Genomic DNA, 17,412 nt, shown 5'->3' with positions numbered 1-17,412 from the left:
TGTGTGAATCAATGGAATATGAACAGCATTTAAAGTTCTGAGACTGGATGAGATCACCAGGGTGAAAAAGTAGATGGAGAAGAGGCTCAAGGTCACTCCAGTTAGAAAGAAGCTGGTTTGGGCGCCTGCATGGCTCGGTCAGTTGAGCGTCCGACTTCAGCTCACAGTTTGTGAGATCAAGCCCCACACTGAGCTCTGCGCTGAGCCAGCTTGGGTCCTCTCCCTCTTCCTCTGTCTGCCTCTCCCCTGCTTGTGTTCCCCCACCCTTTCTCTAAAAAATAAACATTTAAAAAAGAAAGAAAGAAGCTGGGTTGAAGAGGACAAATCAGCAAAAGAGTAAACGAGGAAGCAACCAGAGAGGTAGGAGAAAACCAGGTGAGTGTGGTCTCCTGGAGGAGGGAGTGCAGGGGCCAGTAAGGAGCTGAAGTGAGGGTCTCTCCTCAGGCTATGCTCTTGAACCTTAAAGGATGTTGATGTTCCTTCACTCAGAACCAGCTTTTCTCTTTTTCCTTGGCGAGCAGAGGCACCCCAACCCACCATGGAAGCTCTCATTTAATCCTCCCTCCCCCTTACAGAGAGAACAAACAGACAGCAAGACTATTTATTGAAATTTCCCAGACAGCAGCCCTTCCTCTCCCCTACTGGCATGAACCCCCCCAGCCTCCCACCTAGGGCTAACGGAGGGAGTCACCCTGAGCTTGACCCTAGGCTCCTTCTGCCAGGTAAAACACAGCCTTGGCCTTTATGGGTTGCCTCAGAGGCTCCGTTACTCCTTTCCTTCCGAACCCTCCTTCTGGAAGTATGTGGTGTAAGCCAGTTGATCCTCACCACAAGGGCCACGGTAAAAGCTCATGTTGCTGTAGGAGACGCCACTGATGGATAACGCTGGAAGCAGGGGAGGCGAGCCTGAGTCTGGGTGCCCGTTGCACCTCTGCTCCAGGGCCCCTCACTCCCCACTCACCTTTGGAAACATTGACTTTGTTGGCCGCCAAGATGTCCGCCTGAATGCTATCTATTTTCATGTACAAGTCCTCGGCATTGCTCTGAGGACAGGAGCAAGGGGAACCTGCTGAGGTGCAAGGGCAGTCTGCACTTGGAGGTGGGCTCGGGCAGAGGACTGTCGCAGGATCCAGTGCTTGACCGGAAGGGCAGTAAAGAGAACGGAAGGACACGAGGCGGGGGAAGGGGAGGGGAGAGGGGGAGAGCGCAAGCCAGGGCAGTCCTTCCTGCAGCGGGCCACCAGGTCCAATCTGTGTAGGGGGTGTGTCCCAGGGGAGGGACGCTGTGGAGGCGGCACCGTACTGTCGGGGTCACTGCTTTTTGGGGCGGGGCGGGGCGGGAGCACTCACGAGGAAGAGCTCGTAGAGTTCCTCTCCCATGGACCTGCGCACGTGCTCCTCCACCACTGGGAACATCTGCACGAAGTACTGCGGCGGCGGACGGGGCGGCGGCGGGGTGACCGCGGTGGAGTCGCCCGGGGCCCGCCGCGCCGCTCGCCAGCCCTTCCGCCGCTCACCTCCAGCGTGAGGCTGGCCTGCCGTTGGCTGTTGCTGTGGTCCGTGTTGCCCATGGCGGCCATCAGGCTGTGCACCACGCGCAGGTGCAGCATCTCCTCGGCGATGCTCGTGTTGCTGCGCGCCAGGACCCTGCGCCAGGAATTCCGGCTGCGGCGACCCCTTGGAACCCCCCAGACGGCGCGAGCGCTCCGGGGCCTGCGGGCAGCGCCAGCCTGTTTTGCTCCCCCCCCTCCCCCAACTACCCCTGCCCGCTTACCCGATGGCCTTGGCCGCCGCGGCCTGCTGCAAGAACACCGGCAGGTTGGCGGTGAGCTGGAGAACCGCGGAGTCTGGAGGAGGGGCGGCCGTGAGGCGGAAGGCCCTGCTCCGCAAGCCCAGGAGCCCCTCCCGCAGCCCCGGTCTGAGCGGCTCCCTACCGTTGAGGATCTTGGGCTGCAGTTTGCTGGCCTCCTTGACTGATGGTATCAGCAGCGCCACGAGGCCCTTGAGCAGCGCCTGACACACGTCATAGTTGACCAGGTCCTTGATCAGCTCGATGGCTGGAGAAGGGCAGAGGCTCTGGGGAGGCCTGACCTCCAACACTACCCATCCCCATCCAACAAGCAAAGATCCCCCCTTAAACCAAGTCGCTTCCCTTTACCCTCATCCCCTTCATGGACCTCTCCTAGCACCTTTTACTCGTCAGCACTGTGCAAGGTGTGTGTGGGGCAAGCTGGGCAGGCAACACCTCACTCCTGTCCTTTCTGGATCTGTGGTTAAAGAGGAGGAGGGGGCTGAGCCTCATCTCCCACCCTCACCCCTCACCCCTCACATAACTAGCCATAGAGGGAAGAGGAGGGTTGGATGGTGAGCCTATCCATCAAGGAGGCTTAGACGCTGTCAGGGCTGGAGGCCCCACAGAGGTGGGCCCACCTTGGGCTTGGAGGAATCCGGGTGTCCGTGTGGGAGGGGCTAGGGCTTGAAAGGGAGACAAAGATGGACAAAGACAAGGGGTGAGAGGGAGACAGAGCAAGTGGGTGGAGGATATGTGGCAGAAAGTGAGAAGGGTGGAAGCAAGGTAGATTGTGGTTTGGGGAAACTTTAGTTTCTGACAACCCATTTATGGAGCCCTTCTTTGCCTAGGCTTTCCACACAGTATTGCGCTGAAGCAAGCTTACCTTAACCAAATGAGATTTGCTTTGCAATATTTTACATTTGCCCATTTTACATTTCAGGGAATGAGGCCCAGGGGTAAAGCACTCTGCCTAAGGTACCATAGCTAGGAAGTGGTAGAAGCAAAAGGAAAGACTTGGTTAGGAAGAAAGAAGGAACTAGAATTTATTGAGGGGTTTTCCTGTAGATACTTTCCAGCCATCCATTCATTCCAGCATTCACTCAGCCCTTGGGCACATCTGCATTAAACACCTGGCACAGGTGCACTGTATGGTGACAAGTGCTTTAAAAGGGGTTCATAGGCTGTGGCGTGCCTAGGAGTGCACTGGGGAAAACTGAATCTTTTTGTAAAGGGAAAGGAACCACGGAGAGGCAGAGCTGGAAGGGGGCACTGTGAGATGGTAATGTGACGGAACACTGGGGTAAATGTTATTTGAAACACATATACTTGCCACACAGAAGACAGAGCGCATGGTCCCCCAGCACAGGAGTCAGGTCCCCCCTATTTCTCCATTTACTCCTAGGGGAGCCAAGATTTGGGAAACCACCCATCCCTGGCTAGCTCATTTGCATACCAGGCTGCATTTATACACATGGTAACTATTATCAGTGTTATCTCTTTGAATAACGGAAGTTAACCCTTTATTTCCTTGACAGGAGATTTTTACCTAGTAAGGATATACTTGAGGTAATTCTCTGCACTGGAAGAAAAACTTTTGCCTGCAAATGCAAAGGCACTACAAGTGCAGGGGCATCAGCCAGTAGTATCCAGGATGATGGGCACAGAAAGAGCACCAATATTTCGTTTCTCTCCTTCTTAAGTGAATCTTTGGCTTAGATGCTGAAGGTTTTGTGGGATGAAACATTAGAAAATTGGTAGTGAAACTTTCAGAGGCCTTACTTAGGAAAGGCTAAATGTTGAGCATGTCAAAGATAGTCCCTTGACATTGTACGGGCCTGAATGGGCTCTTAACTTAGTAATAAGAAACTAAGACTAAGTTGTATTGCTAAAGATTATTTTAGTGAGCTTCTTTTTGTCCTGGGGCGTGTACTCCTTCACAAGGTTGAGAACTTAAGATTGTTAAGATTGGGTCGCTGGGTTTCCACGCTCCCCCCACCCCCCATCATAGCTACAAGTGAGACTCCAGTTTAGTCCTATCCTGTCGCCACCTGCGCTCCTTAGGGCCCCAAGGCCTAGGCTTGGGCAACATCTCAACAAATGTTTTGGGTGCCTTCCCTTCCCCTGAGCCATGGGTGGTGGGGCAGGTTGCAGACTCGTGCTCTACTTTGTGCCAACCCTGGCATCTCACCCAGAGGACTCATTTGCATATACCCATTGGTGCTGCCCTTAGTACTACAGGTCGGTTTAAAACTGGGCGTTTCTCTGTTTGCATGGATCAATTTACGTCTTTTCAAAAAATCCCCTTCACAATTTTTTCTAGCAGAGTGACTGCAGCACAGGAATAGACCTCAGGCTTGGAGAATTGCAGTTACAGAAAGAGGGGCAAACATAGCTACGTATATTCTGGTTTCTCTTCAGATTGCTCACCTTTTGCTAACGATTTCCGTGGAGAGAAACGTTTGCAAGTTTGCCTTATTTCTGAGCTCAAATGAAAAGTTTCCAGCGTTTCATCTGTTAGGTATGGTATTTGCTATAGTTTCTTATAGATACCTCTTATTGAACAGAGATTTTTTCAAACTTTTTTTCCTGTTAAAATGATATATGTGCATTCCTGGATTGATATATTATCCTTGGCATATTCTGCTAGATTCAATTTGCTAATATTTTACGTAGTTTTTGAGTTATGTTCATGAATAAGAGTGGTGTATGATTTCTCTTTTGCATGCTGTTATTCATGGATTTTGATACTAAGATCAGCTAACCTTACAAGGTGAGTTGGGGGTATATGTACTTTATTTTTCTAATCTTGGGAAGAGTTTGTGTAAGACTAGAATTTTATCTTCAATGTTTGATAGAATTCTCTTAAGCTGATTTTATAGGGAAAAAATTACTGATTCATTTTCTTTAATGGTTAGGGGACTATTTATGTTTTCTATTTCTTCCCAAGTCTATTTCAGTAGGTTATCTTTTCTAGCAGTTTTCATTTACATTTTCAAACATATTGAAAAAAGTTCATTTTATCATCTTTTAAAAAATCATTTTAGGGGCGCCTGGGTGGCTCAGTTGGTTGGGCATCCGACTTCAGCTCAGGTCATGATCTCGCGGTCTGTGGGTTCGGGCCCCGCGTCAGGCTCTGTGCTGACAGCTCAGAGCCTGGAGCCTGTTTTGGATTCTGTGTCTCCCTCTTCCTCTGACCCTCCCCTGTTCATGCTCTCTCTCTCTGTCTCAAAAATAAGTAAATGTTAAAAAAAATTAAAAAAAATAATTTTAATGAGTGTAGCATCCATAGTGATGTATCCTTTTATATTCTCCATATTAATTACATGACTTTTCTCTTTTTGCATCAGTTCCCTTTGCCCCTAGGTCCCATGGGTGTAATGCCACGGATGCTTGCTTACGCAGGAGTGTGCACTACAAAGAGAAACCCTGATCTCAGAGAACCTGAATGTTATAGTCAGTAAGCATGCCTGGCTTTTGCTTGAAACGGAGAAATATATTTTCCAAAGCTTGTTTGCTAACCAACATCCTTGAAAAGATAGTCTGGAACAAAGAGCAATTAGCATCTCACTTAAAAGACCTGCAGAGGGAGCTTGGGTGGCTCAGTCAATTAAGCATCTGACTTCAGCTCAGGTCGTGATTTCACAGTCTGTGAGTTCAAGCCCCACGTTGGGCTCTGTGCTGACAGCTCCGAGCCTAGAGCCTGCTTCTGGATTTTGTGTTTCCCCCTTTCTCGGCTCCTCCCCTGCTCATGCTCTCTCTCTCAAAAATAAATAAACATTAAAAAAAAAATTAAAAAGACCTGCAGAAATGTGACAGACCTGTAGAGAATTGTCTCCTAGGATTATTTTTCTTTTGCTAGAAGTAATCCTTCAGCAGACATCCTTGCCTTGCTCCTGAACTTAGGGGCAAAGCATTCAGTGTTTCACTATTAAGTATGTTAGCTGTAGATTTTTTTCTTTTTAATTAAGTTGGGGAAGTTCTTCTCTAGTCTTATTTTTCTGAGAGTTTTTATCATGGGTGCTGACTTTGTCAAATGCATATTCTGTACTGATTGATATAATAATGTGATTTTTCTTCTTTAAAGAGCCTATTTATTTGGAATATAAAATTGATTGATTTTTGGATACTGTACCAGCCTTGCATTCCTGTAATGAACCCTAATTGGTCATGGTGTATAATTCTTTTTACATGTTGCTGAATCCTAACTGGTAATATGTTGTTAAGGATTTTTGCATCTATATTGATGGATGGATATTGATCTGAACTTTTCTTGTACTGCCACTGTGTGTTTTGGTATTAGGGTAATACTAACCTCATAAAATCAATTAGGACTTACTCCCTCCCTTTCTGTGTTCTAGGAATACAGAACTGTGTTCTATAAATATCAGTATACACTGATGGTTTTCTTTTTTCTTTTTTTTAATTTTTATTTATTTTTGAGAGAGAGACAGAGCGTGAGCAGGGGAGGGGAGGGGAGAGAGGGAGACACAGAATCTGAAGCAGGCTTTAGGCTCTAGGCCTGATGTGGGGCTCGAATTCATGAATAGTGAGATCATGACCTGAGCTGAAGTTGGACGCTTAACCGACTGAGCCACCCAGGCGCCCCTATACACTGCTGGTTGATGGTGTTATTGAGTTCTTTATACTTGCTGATTTTTCTAGTTATTCTATACATTGTTGAGAGGGGGGTGTTGAGGTCTCCAACTATGATTGTAGAGCTCTCTTTTCAATGCTATCATTTTGCTTTACATATTTTGGTAGGTCTCTTTTTCAGTGCATATACATAAATGTATATGTCCATATACTATGTTTATGGATTACTATGCCTTCTTCGTGGATTTACCCTTTCGTCATTATATAATATCCCTCTCCATCTCTGGTAACTTTCTTTGCTCTGAAGTCTACTTCATCTGATATTAATAGAGCTGTTCCTGCTTTCCTTTGATTAGTACTTTCATGAAGTATCTTTTTCTTTTTCTTTTCGACCTGCTTATACTGTTTTATTTGAAGTGAAGGTCTTGGAGACAGTACATAGTTGAGTCATAGTGTATGGATTTATTTTTATTTAACCTGTTTAGATTTTATTGTGGATTGGAGTCTTTCATCATTTCTTGACAATTCTCAGTCATTGTCTCTTTAATGGTGCTGCCCTGTTCTTTCTCTTTTCTCTTTGCCCCTCTTAGATAATCTCGCTCTATCCTTAGTCTTACTCTTCTTCCCCTCTTCCAGGTTACTAATTTTCTCTTCTAACTAATTTTCTAACTAATTCTAACTAATTTTCTCTGTCTGAGTTAGACACTCATCTCTGTGTCTACTCTACTGTTAAATGTGTACATTGAGTAATTACTTTTAGCTATTGTATTTAAAAAAAAATATTTATTTATTTTGTGGAGACCACAAACAGGGGAGGGACAAAGAGAGGGGGACAGAGGATCCGAAGCAGGCTCTGTGCTGACAGGCTGAGAGTAGTGAGCCCGATATGGGGCTCAAACTCACAAATCATGAGATCATGACCTAAGCGGGAGTCGGCTCTCAACCAAGTGAGCCACCGAGGTGCCCCAGCTATTGTATTTTTAAATTTGAGAAATTCCATCTGGTGGTTTCTCAAATCTATTATGTCACTTTTTATAACTTCCTGTACCCTAAAGTTATTTGACAGATTTTTTTAACTGAGTTTTTTTTTTTAATTTTTTTTCAACGTTTTTTATTTATTTTTGGGACAGAGAGAGACAGAGCATGAACGGGGGAGGGGCAGAGAGAGAGGGAGACACAGAATCGGAAACAGGCTCCAGGCTCTGAGCCATCAGCCCAGAGCCTGACGCGGGGCTCGAACTCACAGACCGCAAGATCGTGACCTGGCTGAAGTCGGACGCTTAACCGACTGCGCCACCCAGGCGCCCCTATAGTGACTTCTTTGTGTGTATGGTTGTCTTATAGTTTGGGTTGGTCTTGTATTTGCAAAATTAATTGTAGGAAAAAAACTTCGGAGCTAGGAAGGAGATACTTTTTCCAGAGAGCATTTTCCTTTCTTTCTATCAGCCACCTGGGCACTAACAATTCTGAACCATCTTTATACAAGTTCAAGACTTGAGGGTTTCTGGACCACACAGGTGGTTGCACAATCTATGCAAGGTCATTTGAAGGCTGACTTACCTCTGGCTCATCCTTATCTTGAACACATTGTCTTCTGGGGTCCTGGCTTAATGTATTTATACTTGAGGTATCATATTCCTACTGGGGGAAGGCCTTGAGTGCCTTTTCTCTCTCTTGCCATCTGATATTGCTTAGTTTCTTCAGGATCAGAAAATGGCCTCAGTTTTGATTGCTGGTCTTATCTTTCTGGGTTCTCACCTTCCCCTAGGTTTTGGTCTGGTAATTGCTCATTGTACTGCTCTTCATTGTTGTTTGGTTTTTTTGAGTAGACTCCATGCCCAATGTGGGACTTGAACTGACAACCCTGAGATCAAGAGTCACATGCTCTACTGACTGAGCCAACCAGGCTCCCTGCTCTTCATTGTTATTAAGAAGATTACAATTTTTTTTCCTTTTGATATTTACGGTATGATGGGAAATAGATATTTGATTTTTGCCCCTGGTTACTAGCCCATAGCTTGTAAAATCCTTGGAATCTCCAGAGTGTACTTTATGTGTTAAATGAAATAATTGGTGACTGAGAGCCTCTAGATGGCATCAGGATGGGGGCTGATCAGTAGAAAGGCCAAGGCATGACTACAGGATTGGAATTTTCAGCTCAATCCCCTGACCTCTGGGGAGGGGAGAGGGCCTGGAAAGTGAGTTAATCACCAAGAACCAATCTAGTAACCGTGCCTATGTAATGAAACTCCCATAAGAACCCTAAGTGATAGGTTCAGAGAACTTCTGAATTGGTGAATGCATTGAGGTGTGTGGGGGTGTGTAACCAGAGCAGTCCCCCAACCCATACTTTGTCCTATACCTCTCTTCCATTCTCCTTTTCCTGAATTGTATCTTTTATAATACACTACTGGGGTGCCTGGGTGGCTCAGTTGGTTGGGCGTCCAACTCTTAATTTCGGCTCAGGTCATGATTTCATGGTCACGAGATGGAGCCCTGCCTTGAGCCCCGTGTCGAGCCCTGCATCGGGTTCTGCACTGGGCATGCAGCTTGCTTAAGATTCTCTCTCTCCCTCTCCCTCTGCTGCTACCCTATTTGCATGCATGCGCTCTCTCTCTCTCTCTCTCTCTCTCTCTCTCAAAAAAAAAAAAAAAAGAAAAAAAAGAAAAAAGAATATAATAGACTGCTAATAGTAAGCAAAATGCTTTCCTGAGTTTTGTGAATTGTTCCAGCAAATGATTGAACCTGCAAAGGAGGAAGGGTGTAGGAGCCCCCTGGCTTTATAGCCAAGTTGGACAGAAGTATGGATAACCTGGGGACCTAATACTTGTGACTGGCATTTGAAGTGAGGGCAATCTTATGGGGCTGAGCCCTTAAACCTGGGGAGTCTGAAGCTAACTCCAGATAGTTAGTGTCAGAATGGAATTGAATTGAAATGTAGGGTACCCAATTGATGTCTGCAGAGGACAGGAGAATTGCTTAATGTGGAAACTCCCCTCCCCCCATTTGGTATCAGAAGTGTTGTAGTAAAAACAACTCAACATCAATCCCCCCAGAAGGGGAATTGATCCACATTTCCTAGCCTACAATTATCAGAAAAAAAGAGTCTTCTTCATCTGACTACTGCTACTTATTCTTCCAGACTCACCTCAGAAATTAGCCTTCAAGTATCTTTCTCTGGCCTGTTCTCCCCCTGCCTCCACCCTGGACCACTCAGGAGTAGATGTCCTGCGTCTCTGGTCCTACAGCACCATTTTCTCACTGTGGAATACTGGCGTCATCCAATAACAGTCTTTCCACTACTGTGAACTCCAGTGAACATATCTGAGGCATCTCTGCCTACCCAGAACCTCAAACCCATCCAGTCCGTGAATGTTGAAAAGAATTGACTGGATCCTGCATTCCTATGGCCTAATGACCACTCAGGTAATGGCAGCCTAGGACTCTGCTGGGAAACTGCCATTACCTGGTGGGAGATGGCCTCAGAGGAGGCTCTGCACTGGTCACTATGGCCCTTGTCCACCCTGAGACATGGAAGTGTTCTTGGCTCTGCTTCTTCGTAGGCTGGAGAGCCATGGAGCCATCCACCACGGCGCCATCCCTCTACCCCCATGGCCAACCGAGAGAGCTCTTTGAAGCCAGGACCTTATACTTGCTGGTGGGCCCAGAACTGAGCCACACATGCCATGAACACTCACTTCATACGAGACAGGTGTATGGAAAGGTGAAGGGATTGCGGCCCCTCCCACATAGTGGGGGACGAGGGGCAGCAGGTGAAGTAGCCAGGGACAGGGACTGCATGGATCTGCAGAGCACACAGAGTGGGTGTCTACACAGGCTGCTTGCAGCTCTTGGAAGCTTTATTTGCTTAACTCCAAACATATGTTGCCTAACCATGAGCATGTGCTGGTGATTTATAATCTTGTCAGAAAACTGTCAGGGAGTCACCAACAGCAGAGTGGCCTATTTACCCAGAAGCAGAGGCTGGGGAGGCAGCCAGCAGTCCCATGCTGTGTTTCATATGCCACACTCTACTCTCCTGCCTGGTGCTGAGCATCTTCAGCTGCCAGTACCCCAAGAAGGAGGGGGCTGACCCCTGCACTCCAGGCCTCAGAGTGTCCTTGGGCAGGAAGGAGAACCAGTTTTGGCTGGTGGGTTAATCTAAAGAAAGGCACCAGTAAGGCATCTCCCATGCTGCCCTCATCTCAGATCCTGGGGGGCCTCCCATCCATTTACATTGCAGAGCTGTGGGGCACACAGAGGCCCAGTCCTGAAGCCCCACGCAAAGCCAGTGTTGTCTTGGCCTGTTTTTCCCAATCACAGAACCAACGATTCACTCGCTAGCAGAAGACCTCTTAAGAACATCCCTGCTACCCCTTCTAGTGCAAAGCATTCTGAGGACAGACCTTCTGCAGTAGCCCCTTCTCTCTGGACCAACCTGACTCAGAAATAGCTGCTTCATTCAGAAACACTTCCAAGGACTGTCTAGCTTCTGCTTGCTTCTGGGCTTTCTCTTTCCTCCAGGTCTTCCAGGGTAGCCCTCACAATCCCATGGGCCCCCACTCTAGCCTCTGGTACTCAGATATGGTTCTAATTCAAAATCACAGAGACAGCAACACTATAGAGGGAGAGGGACCAGCGCACTGACCCTCCGTGGCTTCCCCCACCCCACTCTCCCACTTGGACAAAAAATGTAGCCTGGGATGCCTCAGGCTGCTTGGCTAGTGCCTGAACACACCACCCCCCAAGTAGTTTTTACTTGTTCTCTTAGGGTTTGGTCCTGAAACTTTCTTCCTTCTTTTTGAATCAGTGGGGTTTGGGATCTGCATGGTTGGTTCCCCCCATACCTGACTCTGCTGGGCTCTGTCAGCCGCAGCACACCTTGCCTTAGTAGCTGTGCTCTTTCCAGGCCCATGTGGGCAGCACCTTGGTGCCAGGACACCTGGGCAGAACACTTGCCTGTGTCTGAGAGAGTTCTACATGCAGCAAGAAATGACTTGGCGAACATCAGGGTGGCAATGAATGGATGAACATATTTTTATGAAATGTTTCTGCCCACGCAGGACCAAGTGCTCCAGGAGATAAATATCTGGTTCTGCCTATTCACTTTACCCTGAATTCTGAATCCTTCATTGCCAGTATATCTGCAATACTTGGAACTCTTTTGGAAAAAGGAAGATTTATTCACTGAATCATTTTTGATTGAGTTTTAAAATTCACAGCTGTCAATGTTTACACCTAAAGCAAAAGCGCCAGTCTCTGCCCAAATGTCTTCACAAGAACCACAGCCAGTTACAATTCTTTACACATGGGGCTAGTTCCTAAGCATGGCAGAGTCATTCAGAAAGCAAAGGGCAACAGGGGATTACTGTCTTTGGCAGCTTTGCCTGAAGCCTGTGTTCTGACAACATTCAACTGTCCTAAATTGGCTCAGTCACTGATTTATTGATTCATTCATTCATCTAACAAAATATTCATTGAGCATCTTCTGTGTGCCAGCCCCCCTGTGCTAGGGCTAAGAGGAGGACTAAGACAGCATCCTTGCCCTCAGAGATGACACAGTCTAAGGTTGGGGGGCGGGGGGGGATACCAGTAAGGAAACTGGCATGTATGATGTAGTTTTTAAAAAAAAAAATTTTAATGTTTATTTATTTATGAGAGAGAGAGAGAGAGAGAGAGAGAGAGCGAGAGCATGAGCAGGGGAGGGGTAGAGCAAGAATATGAAGCAGGTTCCAGGCTCTGAGCTGTCAGCATAGAGCCTAACGTGGGACTTGAACTCACGAACCGTGAGATCATGACCTGAGCTGAAGTCGGATGTTTAACCCACTGAGCCACCCAGGCGCCCCTATGATGTAGTTTTATAAGAGCCATGGGAACACAAAGGAAGCCAGGTTGGTGTGAGGGTATGTTGAGGAACTGGGGGCTAGAGAATCGGGAAAAGGCTTTCTTGGAGAAGGTGACATGTGAGCTGACAAAGTCTTGGGGTGAAGGGAGGGACTAGAATTATGAACGTGGCAAAGCACATGCCCCTATTGTGGCCGGGCAAGCAGGGAGGTCTGCCTGACAAGAAATGACGGCCCATGGAGTGAGAGCTAAGCCTGAGGAGGCAGGCTGGATTCCGAGGGCTTTGCATGGGCCAACCGCCCTATAGGACAGGTATTTTCTTGTCTTTCGTGTCAGAGGAAACTGACTTAAAAAGATTGAGTAGCTTGCCCAAGGCCCAACAGCTAATAAGTAGCAGAATGACTCTTTCGGATTCCAAAGCTCATATTCTTCACCACTAAGCTCCGCTACCTTGGCTCGGTGGAGGACTAGGAGAAAAGACTGTGTAGACACTGTGCTGGAAAGATGGAGATTGGTTTAGAGGTGAGACATATAAAGATATGAGTTACACCAGTGGAGACAGAATGAAGAAGAGGGAGATTTGAACAATATTAAGGAGTTAAGAGTTGACTGGTCTTGTTAGAAGTTGGTTACAGGTGGGAAGCAGGAAGAAATGTTGATGACCTACATTTCCAGCCTTGGGTGCTTTTCACTGAGATTGAGGCCTTGGAGCTGGAATCTCAGGAGTCCAATTCTGAACTTGGTCAGTGACATCCAAGGGGAGATGTTCAGAAGGCAAATGGGAACAATGGGGTGGAGCTCAGGAGAGCAGTGTGAGCTGGAGAGAGGTCACTCAACTGCTCTGCCCGTCTGCCACAAAATGGGAATAATAATTGTGCCTACCTCATCAGCTTGTTGTGAGGATTAATGAGTAGAGAGCTGGAGCAGTACCTAACATGGAGTAAATACCTTATAAAGGCTAGCCATTAGTGTGTCTATCATTAGAGGCAGTAATTAAAACTGTGGGAGTAGATGAGGTACCGCAGACAGAAAGAGAAGAGCAGGGGACCTGGGACTGACTGAATCCTGAGAGAAATAGAAGGGAAGTTGCACCTAAGGGACTGGTGGGGGGATAGGAATATGCAAAGGAAGGACTGATCTTTCTGGGAACCAGGAGAGTGTTGGGAGGGCGGGTGTCAGGGAAGGAAGAGATCAGAGTTTTCCGGGAGGAGAGTGGTGATCAGGAGCCATTGAGAAGTCATGCCCAGTGAGGCTGAGAAGCAGCTCTGCAGGGCCCAAGCTTTCATTTGACAAACCGGTTGGGTACACGTCAGCTACAGTGCTAGTGCTGACTGGAACAGCAGGAAACAAAACAGATTTAAGGGCCGGCCCACTGACACTCAAAGGAGACTTCAGTGCAAAAGGAGGGATTCCTCCAATCCAAGGAAGAACCACAGAACCCACAGCCTGTCAGCCCAGGAAGAAAGTTCCTGGATCACCTGTCTGATAGCTGAAGGAAGCCGGAACAAAATGACTTGCCCTGGAAGTCACAATGAGTAGGAGACAAGGTTGTAGCAGTGGGCTCAGTATTCTTTGGGCAGACGGAACCTTAGAAATGAATGGCATTGCACCTGGGAGCTGTGGAGATGGTGCGCAACTATTTCTAAGGCACTCAGCACTGAGGAAGTTTGTTTTACAATTCTTTGCTCCTAGAGCCCTGGGAAACCCAGGTCTCAGTTCTTTGTTTTCACTTTCATACGAGACTGCCACCTACTGGCCACATATGAGAAGTGTGCTTCAGTGGGCGTCCGAACACAAGTAGGCTTTATTTCCCAGCAAGTAAGTGTGAATACATTCGGCAAGTTGCTGTTGTGAGGAACTTATAACTCATAAGAAGCCAGTGTCAGGCATCTTCCTGACCAACCGCATTCTATCTCTTACTCCTATACATCTCACCACCTCTTTCACCACATCTTGTTCAAAACCCATTGTTGAAACACAGAAAACATATTTTACACACTATTTTCTCTTAAAAAACTCAGGCGAGGGCACCTGGGTGGCTCAGTCGGTTAAGAGACTGACTAGGGGACTCTGGTTTCGGGTCAGGTCATGATCTGGCAGTTTGCGGGATTGAGACCCTCGTCAGGCTCTGTGCTGCCAGTGCGGCCTGCTTGGGATTCTCTCTTTTTCCCTCTCTCCGCCACCCCCAGCCCACTGCGTACGTACGCTCTCTCTCAAAAATAAATAAACATTAAAAAAATGAAAAAGTCAGGCGAGAAAGCAGTTAATGTCATGTACTCTGGTGGTGTATGTACTGCCAAATTAAGAATTACTGTAGTGTGTCTTCTTTAGGCATCTGCTATTCTGGGCAAGGCTCACCAAGTCCGACCAGCCCATGCGCTGGTGCTTTGAACTGGCCCTGACACCCGAGTGGAGCACCACTGCCCGAGGTGCACAAGGGGAGACAGTGCCAGGCCAGGGCAGACACAGAGGCTTTGAGGGCTAGGCAAATCGGGCAAGTAGAAACAAGTTTTCCCAAGAACTTATTAAAAACAACAACAACAACAACAAACTATGGGAAACTATATAATAAAACTTAGGAACACTGAATAAAGTGTGGCAGTTGAAGTGCTCATATAATTTTGGGGAAATAATGCATCTTTTAAGAATATTCAGCAGATTTTTATGGTAAACTATCCATTAGTGTCAGAGCCTTGTGACTGTTCAGTGAAGCTGCACAGGACGGGTGGCCTCTTACACAGCAGGAAAGGCTGAGACTCCTGCTACTGTGGGTTAGCTCAGAAAAGGAGAGCAAAGACACAAGGTTCTATGGGGCAAAAAGTGTAGTTTTAAAAATGAGACCTTATAGTATTTGCATGACCCTGTGAAGGGCATGAAGCTAAGAAAACATAATTATGTTTTATGGTAGTAATAATATTGTCTGTCCTCAGGTTTTTGACTATTTCTCAAAGTGGTAAAAATTTTACAAGTCTTTTTTCATAACACTGGAAGGACAGGATAGTGTGGTGGTGAGGATTTGGGCTCAGGCGTTATTCTGCCTGGGTGTGACCCACAACTTTCCCACTTATTATCTCTGAGACTTTGGGTGGGTTATTCAGTTGCTCTGTGCCTCAGTTTCTTCATGTAAACGGGGGATGATAATAGTACCTACTTCTCAGAATTGTTCTGAGGACTGTGTGACTTGATTGAAGAGCTTAAAACAGTGCCTGGCACACAGTCCTCACCAGTCCCTGGTAGCAATTACTAGTTACTATTATTGTTGTTATTACTCTTGTATCAGAGCTCTACCAGGGCAGGGACTTTGTTTCGTTGGTCACTAAACACTCAGTACCCAGCCTAGTGCCTGCTCTTTTGAATAAGTAAATGATTGAACAAAAAACTTAAATCATTTAAAAGTAAACCAACAAGGGGTGACTGGGTGGCTCAGTTGATTGAGCATACACCTCTTGATTTTGGCTCAGGTCATGATCCCAGGGTCCTGGTATCGAGCCCCGTGTTGGGATCTGCACTGAGCATGGAGCCTGCTTGAGATTCTCTCTCTCTCTCTCTCTCTCTCTCTCTCTCTCTGCCCCTTTCTCCCTCATTCCCATCTCTAAAATAAAATAAAGTAAAATAAAATAAAATAAAATAAAAGTGAATCAATAAAGGACACTATCAAAAAAATGAAAAGACAGCCATTCTAGTGGGAGAAACCATTCTAGTATCCAGAATATATAAAGAACTCTTACAACTCAACAGCAAAAAGACAAACAACCCGATTTTAAAAATAGGCAAAAGACTTGAGTAGATATTTCTCCAAGGAAGAAATATAAATGGCCAACAGGCACTTGAAAAGATGTTCAATATCTTTAGTCATTAGGAAACTGCAAACCCAAACCACAAACCCAAACCACTCCACATGCACTAGGTTGACTATTAAAAAAAAAAAAAAGGAAAATGACAAGTGTTGGCAAAGATGTGGAGAAATTGGAACCTTCATACGTTGATGGTGGGAATGTAAACTGGTCTAGCTGCTGTGGAGAACAGTTTGACAGTTTCTTTTTTTTTTTTTAATTTTTTTTCAACGTTTATTTATTTTTGGGACAGAGAGAGACAGAGCATGAACGGGGGAGGGGCAGAGAGAGAGGGAGACACAGAATCGGAAACAGGCTCCAGGCTCTGAGCCATCAGCCCAGAGCCCGACGCGGGGCTCGAACTCACGGACCGCGAGATCGTGACCTGAGCTGAAGTCGGACGCCCAACCGACTGAGCCACCCAGGCGCCCCAAGTTTGACAGTTTCTTAAAAGGTTAAACAGAATTACCATATGACTTAGCAATTCTACCAGATATACACCCCAAAGAATTGAAAACAGGCACCAAAAATGTACATGTACATGCATGTTCATGGCAGCAGTATTCACAATAGCCGAAAGGGGGAGACAGCCCAGATGTCCATCAGTGGATGACTGGATAGACAAACTGTGGTATATACACACAATGGAATATCATTCAGCCATAAGAAAGAATGAAGTACTGATACATGTTTCCACATAGATGAGTCTTGAAAACATTATGCTAAGTGAAAGTAGCCAGATGCAAAAAGTCCCATGTTACATGATTCTGTTTATAAGAAATATCTAGAACAGGCAAATCCATGGAGACAGAATGAAGAGTGGTGGTTTCCAGGGGCTGAGGGGAAGGAATGGGGAGCAAATACCTAATGGTACAGAGTGTCCTTTTGGGGGGATGAAAATGTCTCAGAGCTAAATAGAAGTGGTGGTCACACGACAATGTGAATATACTAAAGACTCCTGAATTGTTCATTTTAAATTGGTTACTTTTATGTTATGGGAATCTTACCTCAATTTTAAAAATGCCTTTATGGGGACACCTGGGTGGCTCAGTATGTTAAGCGTCTGACTCTTGATTTCAGCTTAGGTCATGATCTCATGGTCATGAGATCAAGCCCTGCATCAGGCCCCATGCTGATTGTGAAACTTGCTTGGGATTCTCTCTCTCCCTCTATGCTCCTCCCCACCCCACCTCAAATAAATAAACAAACATTTAAAAAAATGTCTTAATGAAGAAAAACGAATTAAACCAAATCTGTGATTGATTTCTTTCTTAAAAAAATTTTTTTTTTTTAATGTTTATTTATTTTTGAAGGAAAGAGAGACAGAGCGTGAGCAGGGGAGGGGCAGAGA

At 46.3% G+C, this 17,412-nt stretch overlaps 1 protein-coding gene across 2 annotated transcripts in view; it reads right to left on the bottom strand.

Annotated features, from left to right (window-relative positions):
• Positions 1–587: 587 nt before the first annotated feature.
• The window catches only part of ARMH1 (armadillo like helical domain containing 1), a 37,531-nt gene continuing 20,706 nt past the window's right edge, over positions 588–17,412 (bottom strand). For both annotated transcript variants that reach the window (XM_040469975.1, XM_040469977.1), the window contains 6 exons: positions 1,934–2,056; positions 1,774–1,846; positions 1,517–1,646; positions 1,350–1,427; positions 962–1,043; positions 588–885 (listed from right to left, as the gene is read on the bottom strand). In XM_040469975.1, coding sequence (XP_040325909.1) covers positions 767–885; positions 962–1,043; positions 1,350–1,427; positions 1,517–1,646; positions 1,774–1,846; positions 1,934–2,056 — 605 coding nt within the window. In that variant the 3' untranslated portion in view covers positions 588–766. The remainder of the gene's footprint in view (positions 886–961; positions 1,044–1,349; positions 1,428–1,516; positions 1,647–1,773; positions 1,847–1,933; positions 2,057–17,412) is intronic.

Source organism: Herpailurus yagouaroundi, unplaced genomic scaffold (genome assembly GCF_014898765.1).
Source record: "Herpailurus yagouaroundi ecotype Mexico unplaced genomic scaffold, PumYag 77, whole genome shotgun sequence".
Lineage (NCBI taxonomy): Eukaryota > Metazoa > Chordata > Mammalia > Carnivora > Felidae > Herpailurus > Herpailurus yagouaroundi.
Note: the sequence above shows the minus strand (reverse complement) of the source record. Positions and strands in the feature narration are given on the sequence as shown.